The sequence below is a fragment of the Mobula hypostoma genome, chromosome 22, assembly GCF_963921235.1.
Source record: "Mobula hypostoma chromosome 22, sMobHyp1.1, whole genome shotgun sequence".
Taxonomy (NCBI): Eukaryota; Metazoa; Chordata; class Chondrichthyes; order Myliobatiformes; family Myliobatidae; genus Mobula; species Mobula hypostoma.
In genome coordinates this window covers 33,258,194-33,275,733 of record NC_086118.1, presented here as the reverse complement: position 1 = coordinate 33,275,733, position 17,540 = coordinate 33,258,194, and the positions used below count along the sequence as shown (strand labels likewise).

At 39.4% G+C, this 17,540-nt stretch overlaps 1 protein-coding gene across 15 annotated transcripts in view; it reads right to left on the bottom strand.

Moving 5' to 3' along the window:
* Positions 1-17,540, bottom strand: part of rbfox3a (RNA binding fox-1 homolog 3a) — a 1,578,835-nt gene that overhangs the window by 154,031 nt on the left and 1,407,264 nt on the right. For all 15 annotated transcript variants that reach the window (XM_063074393.1, XM_063074392.1, XM_063074398.1 and 12 more), the window contains one exon: positions 13,541-13,789. In XM_063074393.1, coding sequence (XP_062930463.1) covers positions 13,541-13,789 — 249 coding nt within the window. The remainder of the gene's footprint in view (positions 1-13,540; positions 13,790-17,540) is intronic.

The window sequence follows — 17,540 nt, the reverse complement described above, 5'->3', positions numbered from 1 at the left end:
AAGGGTACAAGCTGGCAGGTGATAGGTGAAGCCAAGTGACGGGGAAGGTAGTTAGATGGAGGAAGAGAGGAGGAAGTGAAAAGCTTGGAGGTGATAACTGGAAAAGGTAAAAGGCTGTAAAAATATGATGGTGAATAATGGTGATAAATTCTCCTTAATTTAACTAAGATAAGGAAATAAAAAGACATCAAGTATCCAAATATTTGGGCAGCTTTCTTAAACAAAAAATTATAGTAATTATAAATATTTAGGGAATTAAGTCTTTTGACCAAGTATTTCAGATGATTGGTAAGAAAATCAAATGTTACAAATTCTTTGTCCCAGTGAAGACAGGATTAGGAGCTTGGACTTTGATAATGGCTATCATTCTTACTTCATTACTTTATTTGACTAGCCTCAGCCACAGGTTACCTGGGTGGAGCGAAATGGGAGACTGGGTCAAAGCATGCTGAAATTTAATATTGACTCACATTTACTGACAAAATCTTTTTAACAGTTTGTATGTCAAAACTGAAAATATGTGGGATTTGTGTGTCAAGAAATATCTTCAAAATAAGACTTCTTTAAATCTTTTGAACAAGGATTTCACAGGTAATTTTCTTCATTCAGTAGCAAAATACCACAGATGGTGGAAATATTCAGTTGGACCACAGCATCAAATGAAAAGCCACTGACCTCATATGTTAGCCCTATTTCTCTCCCTCCTCAGATGCAGATAGGCCTATTGTGAATTTCCAACAATTCCTGCTATAATTCAAAACTCTGTGTGAGCAAGATCAGATCAGAAAATATGATTTTTCCCACTCTTACCTTCAGCTCCTTCCAAACAGAATAAATTATTACCTGCTACAGAGTTATAGCTCATTTGACTATTTTCCTTTTTCAGAGAGACTAAACTGTCAACAGTCATGGATTCAAGGCCACCTTACATCATGATTTTGGTTCTTTTTCCCTCAGGTAATATGGTCATATAAATAGTATTAAAGGTAAGTGGACTGATGCAATGATGAAAAAACAAATTGAAATAAACTGCATTTAAGTTTCCAACTATTTTTCTTCTAAGCAGGCTGCTAAGTTACAGAACAAAGAGTGTTTTCGAAAATTGTAAATTTACAAATTTAAAAATAATTTTTAGAGGATTTCTGTTTGCTTTGGGCATATTGTCACTGTGACACTCAATGCTGTTCCCTCAAATCCATTGCCGATGGATTCCAGGAGAGTCTGAATAAGGATATTGCTAAATGGGCAGAGGTGGATGATTGGAAATCACTGCAGTCATCAGGGACTCTTTTTGAAACAGACATTGAATGAATCATTACCAAATAAGGACTGCCACAAGAAAATAAACAAGGGGTATAAAACTGTGGTCTACTGTGTGTTTTAAACATGCAATGTATATGCATTGAATTCCACTTCAGAAATCTGATTCAATTAAAGTTAATAGGGACAAAATTGGAAAATGTTAAACCTTTCCAGTCTTTTGCTTCATTCAATCATAGTTACTATATATTTAATTTTAGTTATATTGGACAAAGACTGAGCTCAAAATTGTCCACAGGTATGGCTCATTGTCTGGTACAAATTAAAATTAAATCACTAATTAATTACCTTCAGATATTGGAAATCAGAAGGAATATAGAGTCTCTATTCTGCCACAGATATTCCTCTTATTCTGCTCACCCTTCCACTTCTTTACCATTTGAAATATTTTTGATTTTTAATCTTCCAGAGTTGCGATGGCATGTCACAGCATAGAAATGTAAAACTTTTTTTTCTCATAAATACTGTCAGAACATTTCCAATATTTTCTATTCTTATTTCAAATCGAAGTTAATACTTCAAGTTTAAACAAATAGGGAAATAATAAACTCTATTTTCTTTATTGCCAAGTTGACTATGTTTCAGGGCCTGAACGGGCGCTCTCAATGATTGCTGGATGTGGGACTTGTCTATGAAGGATCCAAGTCCCTCATGAGCCAAAAGGGGGATAGGAAAGATCCAGAAATAGAATGACGTTATTTTTACTGTGCACACGAATAGAAGAAGGTAAAAATCCTAAACCCAGGATCATTAATCACTGGATGTTGGTGGGAAGGAAAACTGCCGAACATTACCTCCCTGTTGCAGTTTCTCGGAGGCACAAGTGACTGCAGATACACGCACCCAAAGCTTGGCCTGTCTCCCAGACTCTACAGATGCTGCTGACTTCTTTCAGCAGTTTGTTATTTTTTGCCCAGGTTTTTACTTTGTTGGGTTTTGATAAGGTGTGTGATCTGCCCACTTGTTTTTTTTTATATATTTTCTGCATTCATTCTCTGTGCGTTGAATATCAGTGTTAAAGAAAAACATCCAATCCATCGTCTCCCTTTGTGCTTGCAGTCAAGTTATTCATCCATAAATTTGGTCATTATTGGACCAGACTGTGAATCTCTTCCAAAGAGCAGAATACACTAGACTTTGGTGTATCTCAGGGGTTCCCGACCTTTTTTATGCCATGGATCCCTACCATTAACCGAGTGGTCCATGGACCCCAGGTTGGGTACCCCTGGTGTGTCTGATTTTTCATTTTGCTACTAAACTGAGCATTTAAACTCAGAGGAAGAGCTTAGGTATGAGCACATGTTTTGTTCCTGGTCTATCAGCTTTATACCAATTGTAGCTAGATGTGACTGGGACCACCACCAGCTTGTTTGAAAAAATACCTTCTTTCCTTAATCTAATTACAATATCAGCTAAAAGAGTTTTATATAAATGTATTTTCTTTTCAAATGATACTATTGAAAAACTATTTTAATTGCTTGTAGGTATTTCCAATTATCAGAGACATTTAGAAGTCTGGAAAGGCTTTTGATAACCCAAGCTGTAAAGAGTCCAGAGATGGAGCCTCAGAATCCACATCCTGAAACCCAGTCGCTGCTCGTGGAAACCTGGCCTTGAACTTGAATTGCTCCATAAATCTTTGTAAGGTTAGTGTTACCACAGAATCACCAGGAGAGTAAGCATAAAGTTGGAGAGTAAGCATAAAGTCATAGAGTCAAAGAGCACGGAATACAGGCCCTTCGGTCCAATAGGTCCCTGCTGACCTGGTTGTCTGAGTACACCAGGCCCTTCCACCCCTTCGAGCCACACTGTCCCAGCAACTCCCAACAAACCCGACAAACCCTAACCTAATCTCAGGAATAAATATCAGAAATAAATGAATTGTATGCAAAATAAACATAAAAGTTATGAATAACAGTAGTATGAAACATCCCATCCCTAATTTATTTATTATTATTTTTTTTTTTCCCCCTCTCTTTCCCTCTCACAATAACGCCTTGCCTGTTCTCCATCTTCCTCTGGTGCTCCCCTCCCCCTTTCTTTCTCCCTAGGCCTCCCGTCCCATGATACTCCCCATTCTCCAGTCTTGTATCCTTTTTGCCATTCAACTTCCCAGCTCTTGGCTTCATCCCTCCCTCTCCCGTCTTCTCCTATCATTTCAGGTCTCCCCCTCTCCCTCCCACTTTCAAATCTCTTACTATCTCTTTTTTCCGTTAGTCCTGACGAAGGGTCTCAACCCGAAATGTCGACTATACTTCTTCCTATAGATACTGCCTGGCCTGCTGCATTCCACCAGCATTTTTTGTGTGTGTGTGTTACAAAATAATAAGATCACTAGGTTAGTTTAGGTTATGATGCGTACTAGCCTCTGTGGTATCCAAGGTATCTTCAAGGAGCAGTGCCTTAGGAAGGTGACGTCCATCATTAAAGATCCCCACCACCCAAGACATGCCCTCCTTTCATTGATGCCATTGGGAAGGAGGTACAGAAGCCAGAACGCACACACTCAGCGATTCAGGAACAGCACCTTTCCCTCTCACAAACAAGAGAGGGAAATCTGAGCAACACACACAAAATGCTGGAGGAACTCTCAGCAGGCCAGGCAGCATCTAGGAACGCTGCAGGGTTTTGGCCCGAAATGTTGACTGTACTCTTTTCCTGGATGCTGCCTGCCCTGTTGAGTTCCTCCAGCATTTTGTATGTGTTGCCCTTTTTCCCCCTACCATCTGATTTCTAAATGGACATTGAACCCACCAACATTACCTCACTACATTTTATTAGTTTTTTTTCTGCAATACATACTTTAACTTAACTATTTAATAGCGAGATATATAAATTACTGTAATTAAGTTTTTGTTCTGTATATTCATTTATTACAGATCTCATTTTACTGCTCCTGTTAAGTTAACAAATTTCATGACATATGCTGGTGATATTGAACTTGATTCTGATTCTGAACATCTACACTATAAAGGCATTGACCTTTCTTTTATTTACAAAATATTCATACCTCAGAATAGAGCAATATTGAATATTTAATGTGTTATATCACATCATACTCATCTCGACTAACCATCCCCTGTTACTGATGCATATGTTTGACAACAGCTTTAGGTAAGGCTGGATACACAGTTAAACACCAGAATCCAGAGGCTGGTGTCTGAGATGGCATCTGTAAGACACACAGAAAGTATATCTTGCTCTCTGGTGCCATATTCAACTGTACTGAACTCCACAAATGTTCTGTATTTACATATTGGACACAGCCAAATTAGTGACCACTTTAAAGTCTTCAGTATTCCAGCAGAAGTATCCAGTTGATTATTGAAAAATAACATCATTCCCGCTCCCCTAGCACTTTAGGTTGGCATTCCTTCACTATTATTTTCAGGGATATTAATGATATTAAATATTTGTTTTTTATTTCAATTCCCTTTCTCTCTCATTATTCTTTGGCTGGTTTAGTTTAAAAGGCTGTTGCTCTGTTCACAGTGATCCCAGATGCCCTGTAGAGGGCACCAGGCCTTTGTTTGTCCTGTTGACAGCAACTTTGCTTTCCAAAACCCCACAGAAAGTGCAAGAGCAGCTTCAATTCTATCAAATGACAAGTGCCATTCACAGTACCATCTGTCCCAATTTACTAAACTGATAACATTTCTATTCTTAAGCAACAAATAGCACCGTATAAAATCCATGTCAGAAACCAGGGAGCCTGTATATACTCTTTGCTTTCCAGTGAAAGTTCATTCCCTATCCAATCAAAATCAAGTTTAATATCACTGGCGTATGTTGTGAAACTTGCTGTTTTGCAGCAGCAGCACAATGCAATACATAATAATAAAAAACATAAATACAATTAAGCATATATATTTGGTCTTAGATCAAATTAAGTAAATAGTGCAAAAAGAGGAAAAATAGTGAGGCAGTATTCATGGGTTCACTGTCTATTTAGAAATCCGATGGTGGAGGGGAAGAGGCTGTTCCTGAAATGTTGAGTGTGTGTCTTCAGGCTCCTGTACCTCCTCCTTCATGGTAGCAATGAGAAGAGGGCATGTCCTGGGTGATGGCGATCCTTAATGATCCATGCTACTTTCTTGAGGAATCGCCTCAGTGCTGGGGAGGCTAGTGTCCATGATGGAACTGGCCGAGTTCACAGATTTCTGCAGCTTTTTCCAATGGCATCTCCATACCAATGGTGAATGCAACCAGCCAATGCTCCCCGTGGTACATCTGTAGAAATTTGCGAGTGTCATTGGTAACATACCAATTCTCCTCAAACTGCTAATGAAGTATAGCAACTGTCATGCCTTCTGTGTAATTGCATCAATATTTTGGGCCCAGGATAGACCTTCAGAGATGTTGACTCCCAGGACCACAAAACTGCTCATCCTTTCCACTGCTGATCCCTTCATGAGGACTGGAGACAGCAGTGCTTTCATCTGCTAGATGGCATGTCCTAAATCTTGCCTTTTTCTCCCCCAAAACCTCCTTAAGCAATTTACGGAATATATTTTCCTAAGGAACACAAGATATCATGACATAATTTCTCTGTTTTGATCATAATGCAAATTTAAACCAGATTTGGTTGTGGTATGGGAATATGTATTTTGCATTCTGATATGTTTTTCTAACAGCTTATTAATAAAAGTGCAGACATCTCTTGATAAAGGAGATATGTACAAGCATACTGCAACTGAGATGTTTTCTACATCGCTCCAATCTCTCACATCACTTACAGTACTAGGTTTGCTTTATTAAGCACTAAATTTCTAGAATTTAATATCATATCCTTTGCATGTTTAAGATGGGAAGCTGGTAGCTTACAATATTAAGAAATCCAGTTTCTGGCTTATTTCCTGATGAATGTTTTAGCTGTTAGAAGAGGGATAATGAGAAGCATTGATAGGTGTGTTATTAACAGACAGTTGCCACCTTTAAAGGAAGTTTGACAGTTTTGTTAATCGTAATCTGATAGTATTGGCAGTTGAGACTGGTTTATTAGCACTTCCCATCCATTTTAAATTTCCACCGTCCAGCACATTGACATGAAACAATCTCCTTCCGCAGCAGGCTCTCCTTTCTGACATAAAGATTAAATCTCTGATACTACCTCCCTTCAGTTCACCCATTCCAGGAAAGAACTGGTCACTTAAATACACGAGATTCTGCAGATGCCGGAAAACCAGAACGACACACACAAGGTGCTGGAACTCCGCAGGCCAGGCAGCAACTATGGAGGGGAATAAACAGGCACTGCTTCAGGCTGTTTCATCAACTGCTTCATCAGTCCTTCCAGCATTTTGTGTGTTTTGCTCCGGGATTGGTCATTTTTCTAGGTCCTTCCCATACCACCCTGGAACTAGATCACAGGCAATACACAGGCGTCCTCTAATTTGATGAGACCAAGCCCAGACTAGGCGACTGCTTTATCGAGCATTGACAGTCCGGCTCATGTGGACACCTTGAGCTCTGGTGGCTATCTATTTTGATTCCCATCCCCACTGCCACATGGACCTGTCTGTTCTTTGCTTCCTCCACTGCCAGGGTGAGGCCAAATGCAACCTATTCCATCTGGGTAGTCTACAAATGAGATGGCATGAACACTGAATTTTATATTTTCAGGCAACCTGCTCCCCTCTCTGTCCTTTTCTCTGGTCCACTCAGTTCTTGCTGCACATTCCCAAACCCACACCCCTTTTCCAACACCCGGTTCAGCCAATTTCTTTCCTCCATGCGCCCATCATTCCCATTCTCCCCACTCCGGGTCCACTTCCACTGTTTGCATTTGTTCACTCCTCTTCCCTTATTTGGTTCCAAGCCCCACTTTCCTTTCCTGTAAGATTCCACCGTCTATCACCCTTAGTTGTCTCCATCTCCTACCCTCCAACTCCTGTCAATATTCCACTCTTCCCTCATCCATCTGGCAATCATCTCTCCTGGCCTGGATCCACCTATTGCCTGCCACCTCTGGCCCCAACCCCATCCATCACCTCTTTGTAACACCCCTCTACACTCTTTCAGCCTAGCTGAAGGGTTTCTATCTGAGACCTTGATTGTCTAATTTTTTCCAGAGATGCTGCCGACCCACTGAGTTCCACCAGCAATTTGTTTTCTTGCTCCAGGTTCCAGCATCTGCAGTCTCTTTGTCTCCAATACACAAGAGTGGTTTGGTTTGGACTGGATGTTAAGTAGATTTATAGTGTTATGGTGTTTCCAATAAACTGATAACAAGGGGCCATCGGAGTTCATGCGTAAACTTGGGAGAAAAATAGATTGGCGAATGGATTTTAGAATTGAGTTGCACTTAAGAGTTGCATTTTAAAAAAGATTGAATGTTCACATTACCAATAAAAGGGACCACAGACTTTTGAGTCATACCACAGCTCACAAGCTTTCTTAGCCATTAGACAGAATGTCTAGGGAAGTTAAACGATTTACTGTTTCACTTCAATTGCACATCATATATTCATAGCCATCATGGTGAGGAAAGATATTTTTTCAATGGATACATTGTGAGGTGTTCACATTGTGTATACTTGGGGAGGCTGATCAACTGATTAGCAGACCTGCTGCTGGAGGGTGTGAGAGGTGCAGCTGACACAGATGCTACCTCACAACTTCAGTGACCTGGGCTCAGTCTGACCTCCAGTGCTGTCTGCATGGAGTCTGCAAGTTCTCCCTGTGACTCCTTAAGTCTCCTCCAGGTGCTTTTCTCCAGTTTCCTTCCCATATCGCACAAATATGTTGATCGGCATGTTAATTAGCCATTGTAGTAAACTGTAGATAGCAACAGAAACTGGAAGGAGTTGGTGGCATTGTGGGACGAATGAGCAAATGATTGGGGAAAATGGCTGTTCGACGGTCAGCACCAACTTGAGGGGCTGAAAGGTCATGTTTCCTGGTGTCATGGATTCTTGATTACCTGACTGGCAGACCACAGTACGTGTGAATACAATACTGTGTGTCCGACAGAGTGATCAGCAGCACTGGGGCTCCACAGGGGACTGTCTTGTCTCCCTTTCTCTTCACCATTTACACCTCAGACTTCAACTACTGCACAGAGTCTTGTCATCTTCAGAAGTTTTCTGATGACTCTGCCGTAGTTGGATGCATCAGCAAGGGAGATGAGGCTGAGTACAGGGCTACGGTAGGAAACTTTGTCACATGGTGTGAGCAGAATTATCTGCAGCTTAATGTGAAAAAGACTAAGGAGCTGGTGGTGGATCTGAGGAGGGCTGAGGCACCGGTGACCCCTGTAGCCATCCAGGGGGTTAGGGTGGACATGGTGGAGGATTACAAATACCTGGGGATACAAATTGACAATAAACTGGACTGGTCAAAGAACACTGAGGCTGTCTACAAGAAGGGTCAGAGCCGTCTCTATTTCCTGAGGAGACTGAGGTCCTTTAACATCTGTCGGACGATGCTGAGGATGTTCTACGAGTCTGTGGTGGCCAGTGCTATCATGTTTGCTGTTGTGTGCTGGGGCAGCAGACACCAACAGAATCAACAAACTCATTCGTAAGGCCAGTGATGTTGTGGGGGTGGAACTGGACTCTCTGACGGCGGTGTCTGAAAAGAGGATGCTGTCCAAGTTGTATGCCATCTTGGACAATGTCTCCCATCCACTACATAATGTACTGGGTGGGCACAGGAGTACATTCAGCCAGAGACTCATTCCACCGAGATGCAACACTGAGCGTCATAGGAAGTCATTCCTGCCTGTGGCCATCAAACTTTACAACGTCTCCCTTGGAGGGTCAAACACCCTGAGGCAATAGGCTGCTCCTGGACTTATTTCCTGGCATAATTTACATATTACTATTTAATTATTTATGGTTTTATATTGATATATTTATACTCTACCCTTGGTTGGGGCAACTGTAACGAAAATCAATTTCCCTCGGGATCAATAAAGTATGACTATGACTATGACTATGTATGATTCTATGAAGTCACACTTTGGGCTCCTAGAGGCACATTAAAAGGTAATAAGGAAACAGTACTATATTCAAGGCCAAACAGGAAGTAGAGAGGAGACACAAAGGTGCAGGCTTGGAAGGAAAACTCAAAGAGTTAAAATATTTTCTGTTTGAAATTCACTGGAAAGGACGATAATGTTTAAAACAAGTGCAAATAGGGTGTGTGGTTTCTTTTTTTTAAACCAGGAGTATTGGGATTGAATTCAGGAGGTGAAATCTCCTTTCAATACTATTTTATCTTCTTAGTTGTTACTTGTAGAATAAAGCAACTTATTTGGCTCTGTACACCAGAAGTTTTGTCTGCCTTTAATTGTGGATAACCATATGCAGGTAAATATGACAGGTCAATATCCAGATCACAAGATTCCCTTGGGTAATTTGGGAAGATGCCTGAATAAACAATGTTTAAAGAGACTATCCCACTGGCCAACAACATTACACAGTGTAAAGCACATCTGAAATATGTAAAACAGACATTGGAAGAATTGTTATTGTCAGGACAACAGTTTTAAGAATATGCAATGCAACAATTGATATTATTTTAGGAGCTGTATCAATTATTTCACCTTAGAGGGAATCCTTTAAGCAACAATCATTCAGGCTCCTGAACCAGTGTAGGTAACTTCACTCACCTCAGCAATAAACTGATTCCACAACCTATGGCCTCACTTTTAAGGACTTAACAACTCATGTTCCCAGTATTATTTTATTTTATGTATTTATGTGTCTTTTTTATATTTGCATAGCTTTTCTTGTTTTACATGTTTTTTTGTCAGTCTTTGTGTGTAGTTTTTCATTGATTCTATTGTTTTTCTTTGCTCTACTGTGAATGCCTGCAAGAAAATGTATTTCTTGGTCATGTATGGTGTTATATACATACTTCTATAATAAAGTTACTTTGAACTTTGAAGAGAAGAAAATAGATACTAGGAAAGGAAATTTGCGTAGATAACCCAATAAAAATTGTGATAACACAGCCATCTTGGATCAAATGACTTTCTTTTGCATTGCAATTGTTAAGTTCCCATAATTGCTGTAGTTTCATACTAACAATGTATTGAACGAGGCTTCTGCTGCCGACAAGGGAATTGGAAATATTGTCTAAACTTGTAAGTATGCATAACTGCTCTCAGGGCATGTAACCTCAAGGGTCATTTTATACTCAATTCCAGTCAATTTATTATTCATTGACAAAGTTTTAGGCTTTTATTTTACAAGAAAAAGTGTTCAATTCATTAGAAAAACCTGCTAGAGTTTATTTCTGTAAAACACTTCTTTATTTGACCTGTTAAATGTTATGGCATCTTTAGAAACGAATCCTTAATATGCCTAACACTGTTAACTATAAAGAGCCTATTCTTTGAGAACCCTTATTAATGGAAATAAAACCTTCCTCCTCAAAAATATATATCAGGTTCATCAGTTATTTGTACAATACTTGAATTTCCTTCGCTATCAAGTATGGTAGTATTGTTTATACAAATGCATTTTCAACTAATTGCTAAAATACTGTTTTGGAAATAACTAACAGTAAAATAGTTATTCACATTTTAAATTAATATTACTGTAGTTTAAAAAATCATATCTTACAAATTGCAGTGTATGCAAAACCCTCAACAAGGCACAGTAGTTTCATGAATCCCCTGTGTTCACTTGGCTCTTGTTGGCTGAGATACTGCAGCATTGCAAGTATTATGTAGTGGACATTTAACACTATCTGCAGAGCTGTGAGTCTGAACTGGGTGGGGTATGGTGATGCATGTTTTTGTTGGATGGAAAGAATAAAACAAGCATCTAAAAAGTGTTGCATTTGGTAAGTGGGTCCATTAATCTTTAGTATTGTTAAAAGGCTGAAAAGAGTATTTTGTCTTTCTGTTTTGCCTATAGTACTTAGTGTTTTGTTTACTTCCTTTGGAGTTTGCAAAGATTTAGCATGACATCTAAAATTTTGACAAACTTCCTTGGATGTCTGGTGGAGGGTATATTGACTGGCTGCATCACAGCTTGGTATGGAAACACCAAAGCCCTTGAATGGAAAATCCTCCAAAAAGCAGTGGATACGGTCCGGTCCATCACGGGTAATGCCCTCCCCACCAGTGATCACATTTACATGAAACACTGTTGCAGGAAAGCATCATCCATCTTCAGGGATTCCCACCACCCAGGACATGCTCCCATCTCACTGCTGCCATCAAGAAGAAGGCACAGGAGTCTCAGGACAGTTATTACCCCTGGTTTAGGAACAGTTACTACCCCTCAACCATCAGGCTCTTGAACCAAAGGGGATAACTTCATTCAACTTCACTGGACCAATCACTGAAATGTTCCCACAACCTATGGACTCACTTTCAAGGGCTATTTACCTCATATTCTCAGTATTTACTGCTTGCTTGCTTGCTTGCTTGCTTGCTTGCTTGTTTGTTTGTTTGTTTGTTTGTTTGTTTGTTTGTTTGTTTGTTTGTTTGTTTATTTGTTTGTTTGTTTATTTATTTATTTATTTATTTGTTTATTTATTTATTTATTATTATTTTGTTCTTTTAGCATTTGCAGAGTTTGTTGTCTTTTGTACACTAGTTGAATGCCTAGTTGGTGTGGTCTTTTGCTGATTCTATTATGGATTTATTGAGTATGCCCACAAGAAAATGAATCTCAGCTGGCATGTATCGACTTTGATAATAAATTTAATTTGACTTTAGTACCTCTACTTGCGTCTCTTGAGGATTGCGAATATCAGGACAATTTTAGGTGCTCCACACATTATCATAAAAACTGAAACATCCCACAACTATTTAAGAATACGTAGACTTGCTTTCATTATTTTCAAGTGTTTATCAACATAAGATTTATATCACTGTAAGTGGGACTCAATCTTAAAAGTTTTCCATGATCAAACTCTATGTTAAGGTGAAGAGTGGATTACTCCTGTCACACTGTTCCTTCCAAATAGATAATCTGCTCTTTTACAATTGATAGAAGTGGAAAGCAGAGTCTTAAAAAGTATACAATGACTCAGAGTGGTGCGACCTATACTGTGATTGTTGCTGCATATAAGGGATCACTGCCTGCTTTACTCAGTGCCAGGATACTCCAGTCATTTTGTTGTGTACTTCTCTGTCATTGGTGCCAAAGACTATGTGCAAGGGCAGGATTATTTTTAGTGTGTGAATGCATTCAGCACGCTGGTAAATGCAGATGGTTTACCAACTGGTAGCATGAGCCACCGCCAAGTGCATCTCAGGCTGTATTGGCATAAGCTGACTGCAAGTCGGAGCTCCACTTGTCTTACCCTGAAAGCGAAGCACAATCCCAACATGCCAGAAGTACCTGGCATACATTTCATCGCCTTTCCCATTATTATTGTGTGGTCTTCAACAGAGAGCATCCTAAAACTGAGTCATGTGCCTCAAGATCATTCTGACCTTGAACTACCTTGATATATGCCTTGAAAGTATCACAATCAACAATGCAGTTCAGACTGTTCCAGCCTTTTTGGCATTGGCAGGTGTCAAAATGTAAGTGGTTTTGTTTAAAAACTGCCCTGCACCAATTCTCTTTATACAAGATGTTTACTTAAGTTTCAAAATAAAACTAAATTCTTAAAGATTTTTCGTCATGTGGCACTTCCCATTCAAACACTAGTCTGTTAATTGTAACATAATTAAAAGACCTTAAGGCATCGGAGCAGGGTTACGTCACTCCATCCATTGAGTAGGTTCCACCATCCAATCAAAGCTAATTGATTATCCCTCTCAACCCCATTCTTCTACCTGTAACCTCTGATGCCTTATTAATCAACAATCTATCAAACTCTGCTTTAAACATACCCAATTACTTGGCTTTCACAGTTGTCTGTGGTAATGAATTCCATAGATTCACTACCGTCTGGCTGAAGAAATTTCTCCTCATTTCCGTTCTAAAGGTATGTCCTACTCTAAGGCTGTATCCTCTGGTCCTAGAATCCCCACTATAGGATACATCTTCTCCACATCCATTCTTTCATCTCAACCTTTCAATATTTGACAGGTTTCAGTGAGGGCTATTAACCTCAATATTTTTGGAATTGTCAATTTGCAATTGTGATATGGAATATTGAAGTAAATTGCATTAAACAATGTTACTTTGGTAGAATATTAACAATTATTTTCTACACAAAGCAGTTTTGTCTTTGGATTTCCTACTTCTGTTTCCAATCATTGTCGGCTGCATTCATGTAAAAGGTATAAGGGTTGAGCACTTACTGGTACTGTGGATGCGCCCGTTAAGGACTGTGTGTTTGCATCAGTGCACGGCTGGTCGGAATGCGTCTGCGTGGGTGTGTAGATGGTCATGGCGTGCTCTGGTACCGTGGTCTGTCCGGTGTAGTCCTGAGTAGGGTGTGGGTGCGCTGGAGCATATTCAGCGGGGATTCCGTTCTGCGGTGTGGGGTACTGGGCTGGGGGATAGGGCTGTGCCATTGCTTCTGGGGGTGCTGTGGCTTCTTGGTTACCCTGAAACAACACAATAATAAAGTCTGTCACATTCATACATATAACTCCATATAAAGAAATGTATGATTCACCATAGCCATTTGCAGGGAGATTAGGAAAAAAACATATGTAATATTCCAAACCATAAATTTCCCAAGTGACAAGCGGAACAAAAGTACTTGTGGGATCTCACAGTCGCTGTGGCCTGACAATTCTTATTGTCGAACATAGGTGGAATTTAATAATTACAAAAATATATGTATACACTACTCTCGGGAGCAGTACCCTTTGTACAACACATCATTAACACACAGCATTTCAGCAGATCGGAACTGCAATGCTTAGGAAAATACCAGAGATCAATTAATTGATAAATACTTGATTATAGCCCGTGATTGAGCACTGCAGTTTTGTCAGCATTTCCAGCTGTTGCATTGATAGGTTAAATCAGAAAACCAGCTGAATATTCTGATAACAGGCCCTCGGTTCCCCACTGACAGGGATCAGTCACTCAGGCTCTTCACATACAGAGAACAAGAGCTTGCACAATTTCAAGCAGAGCTGTTTTATCACACTGCCAATCATTGCATTCGCTTTGTCACAGTGCCCCTTGCACACAGAGTTGTCACAAAGGTATCCTTCCAAAGTATTTCATTTCCTTTAATGCTCTTCCAGTATTTAGCTCAGAGCAATGATTTAAAAAAAAATCACTATTATTTTATATACAGTCAGGTATTAAAAGTAGGGTCATTGGCTGGCAAGATGTTGAATCATTCAAAGGTAAGCATGGACTCAAATATTACATACTGACACCTCTGAGAAACACCACAGGGTCCACTGGCAATAATGACTTATTGCTAAGCATGTTTGCATCAGACGCTGCAGAAAATACCCAAGGTTTAGAGCTTGTGAAAGCCAGGTCCTGTGGATACAAAGTAACTGAACAAGTTCTCTGAATGAGTTTGAACTCTTGCTTTGTACTCAGAATAGCCAAAATGTTGATGGCATTAACTTACACATGGTCCCTCCATTGACTTGAATGGTGAAGCACCTTCAATAATTCCAAAAGACTGAAGTAGGGTAAATACTGAAAGGCTTTTATTCGCAGTAAACTATGACTTCCATGCTGAGTGTCTGCCCCCAGACTGAGGAGGAGGGGCAAGGCGAAATCACCTTTATTCAGGGGTCTGTGGGAGGAGCCACAGGGGCAGTCAGCAGAGGGGCGTGTCCAGATAGTTAACCCAGTTACAACATATATATGGTTTACCACAAATGGCTCCTGTGGTCTCCTACTTAGAATATTTCTGAATGTCTCAGTTGATTCTTTTCTGTGCGCTCGTGCTCAACAGCAAGTGGAGGATAGACTGGATGTAGTATTAGCTCCAAGTATAAATAGAGGCTATAGGCAGCACTGTTGTCATTGCATCGTTCCTTCAGTTCTGCCAATCAGTTAATGCGCTCAAGACTCTGGAGAGTGGCTTGAACCTGCTATCAGGTGACCTCGATGGGAGTGCTGCCTCTCAGCTTTATCCTTCATACTTTTCAATACCAAAGCCCATAAGCAATCTGTGCAAATTGAGTAACATTATCTTAGCATTGTTTATGAAAAAGGATCTATTAGTGCCTCCTATCTTCAAAATATACATTGACATTATGCGAGTCTCGCTTAAGGAGCTTATCAGGAAATTTAGCCAAATAGCTCCATCAGCAGTTTTTTTTTCTAATACCCTGAAATACTTTGTTACAGGTAGAACATCTATGTCTCTTTGGCAGGATGGATATAATATCCCCGCAATATCAGGAAAGTCCTGGGTTTATTCCTTCTCTGTTGAAGTTAATTTATCTTGGTTGGGCAGCACTGGGATGAAACCACTGATCAAATTTCCTCGCATTAGAGAGGGAAAAGTAAACTATTCATGCTTCTTCCTTTTGGATGACCTGTTGAGTGGAGATTTTTATCTGCTTACACTAATAGATCAAAGACATGTCTCCAAATTGTTCCATGGCTTTGCCCCACCTTCTCTTCTGTAACCTTCAGATATCTACATATAATCCACAAAATCTGATCTTTTTAGCATCTTTAATTTTAATCACTCCATCATCAGTAATTTCTCCTACTGTGAATGGCCTTGAAATCTCTCTCTCTTTCTCTCTCTCCTTTTTTCATTTAAGACAGTCCTTAATGCCCACATCTTTAATCAGACTTTAGGTCTGATGTGTTGTAGATTTAATATTTAATAATTTGAGTGATAATGTAAATGCATTGTTTGATTAAGCATCTTTTGTTGTTTACATATTGCATTGTGGGATATAAGTAAAAGTACATAAATGGTATGCATGCACCTCGCTTAAAGTAAAAATAAAGTTAGACTTGCATTCCTAGCTTTCTTGTTTTCCTTTTAATTAGTTTTTATGTTTTGTTTTGTAGTTACAAAACATAACAGTGGCGATGAGGTATTTTTAAAAATCAACCTGAAATGACTAGGTAGCTATTGAAGTGCAGCAAGATATTCACGGTTTTAAGAAGCACAGCAAGAAACGGCCAAGTGCAACACAGCAGCACAGCAAGGTTTTTCCTTCTCCTTCTCAAGGCGAGAAATTCATTCGAATTAAAAAAAGGCAGAAAATGGAAGAATTCACAGGTTCATAAACAGTGAGTACTAGGTGATGATAATCATTAAGAAAAGAGCAGAAATGGCACATTGGAAAGATTGACATGTTTGATTACACAATAGGTAACTGGTTTAAGTGTACTGAACTAATTGAGCAGTATTTGTAAATCAGATTGAATAGCCAATGAGTAACAATTACCAATTTTGGGTCAGTGCTTTGAATTTAAAGGCATACAGTTTGCTTAGCAGTTTAACTGCTCCAACCAAACCAGGCAAAATGAGCTTCGCTGATATTGTGAAAGCAATGTTGGAACATTTAGAACTGAAGCCAGTGTTGATTGTAGGTACTCTAGGTTTCATTAATGGAATCAAAAGGAAGAGGAGTCCATTTCAGTGTTTGTGGCTGAATTGAAGAGAATTTCTGAGCATTGACAGTTCAGTAATGGGTTTAATGCTGCACTGAGAGATCATTTAGTTTGTGGAATCTTACAAGAAAGCATACAAAAATCGCTCCTACCTAAAGCACAACTTACATTTAAAAGAGCTGTTGAAATGGCTGTATCAATGGAAACAGCAGGCAGAGACACAATTCACTTGTATTAAGGAATGAAAGTGAGTGTGAACAAAGTTGCAATTTCTAAACAGTAACTGGCTTGGTCAAACAAGTTGGTGTTACTGTTGTGGCAAGGGCTCATGTACACAAGACCAATGCAGGTTTAAAGGTGAAACTTGCAGAAAATGCCACCAAGTAGAACATATACAAAGAGCATGTTAGGCAAACAAAAATAAATTCACTGCATAGCGAAAAGAAAAGGCTAAATCATCAAGTTGCAGTTTCTAAGAGTTCTAACTTGCGTGCTGTTGATGAAAAGTCTGATTATGATTAGAGTGACACTGGACTGAGTAGACTTGAGATTTACAATGCAAAAACAATAGATAAGCCATATGGCTTACACCAGAAGTAAACAGTAAAAAAAAATTAAAATGGAATTGGACAGTGACTTGGCTGTTTCAGTCATTCCACAAAATCAGTTTGAATGGCATTTCAAAGATACAGAACTGAAGCCTATAGGTATCTGACTAAGAATTTATATTGGAGAAAAGATTAACTCTTGTGGGAATGACATTTTGTAACAGTAAAATACAACAACCAACAATCC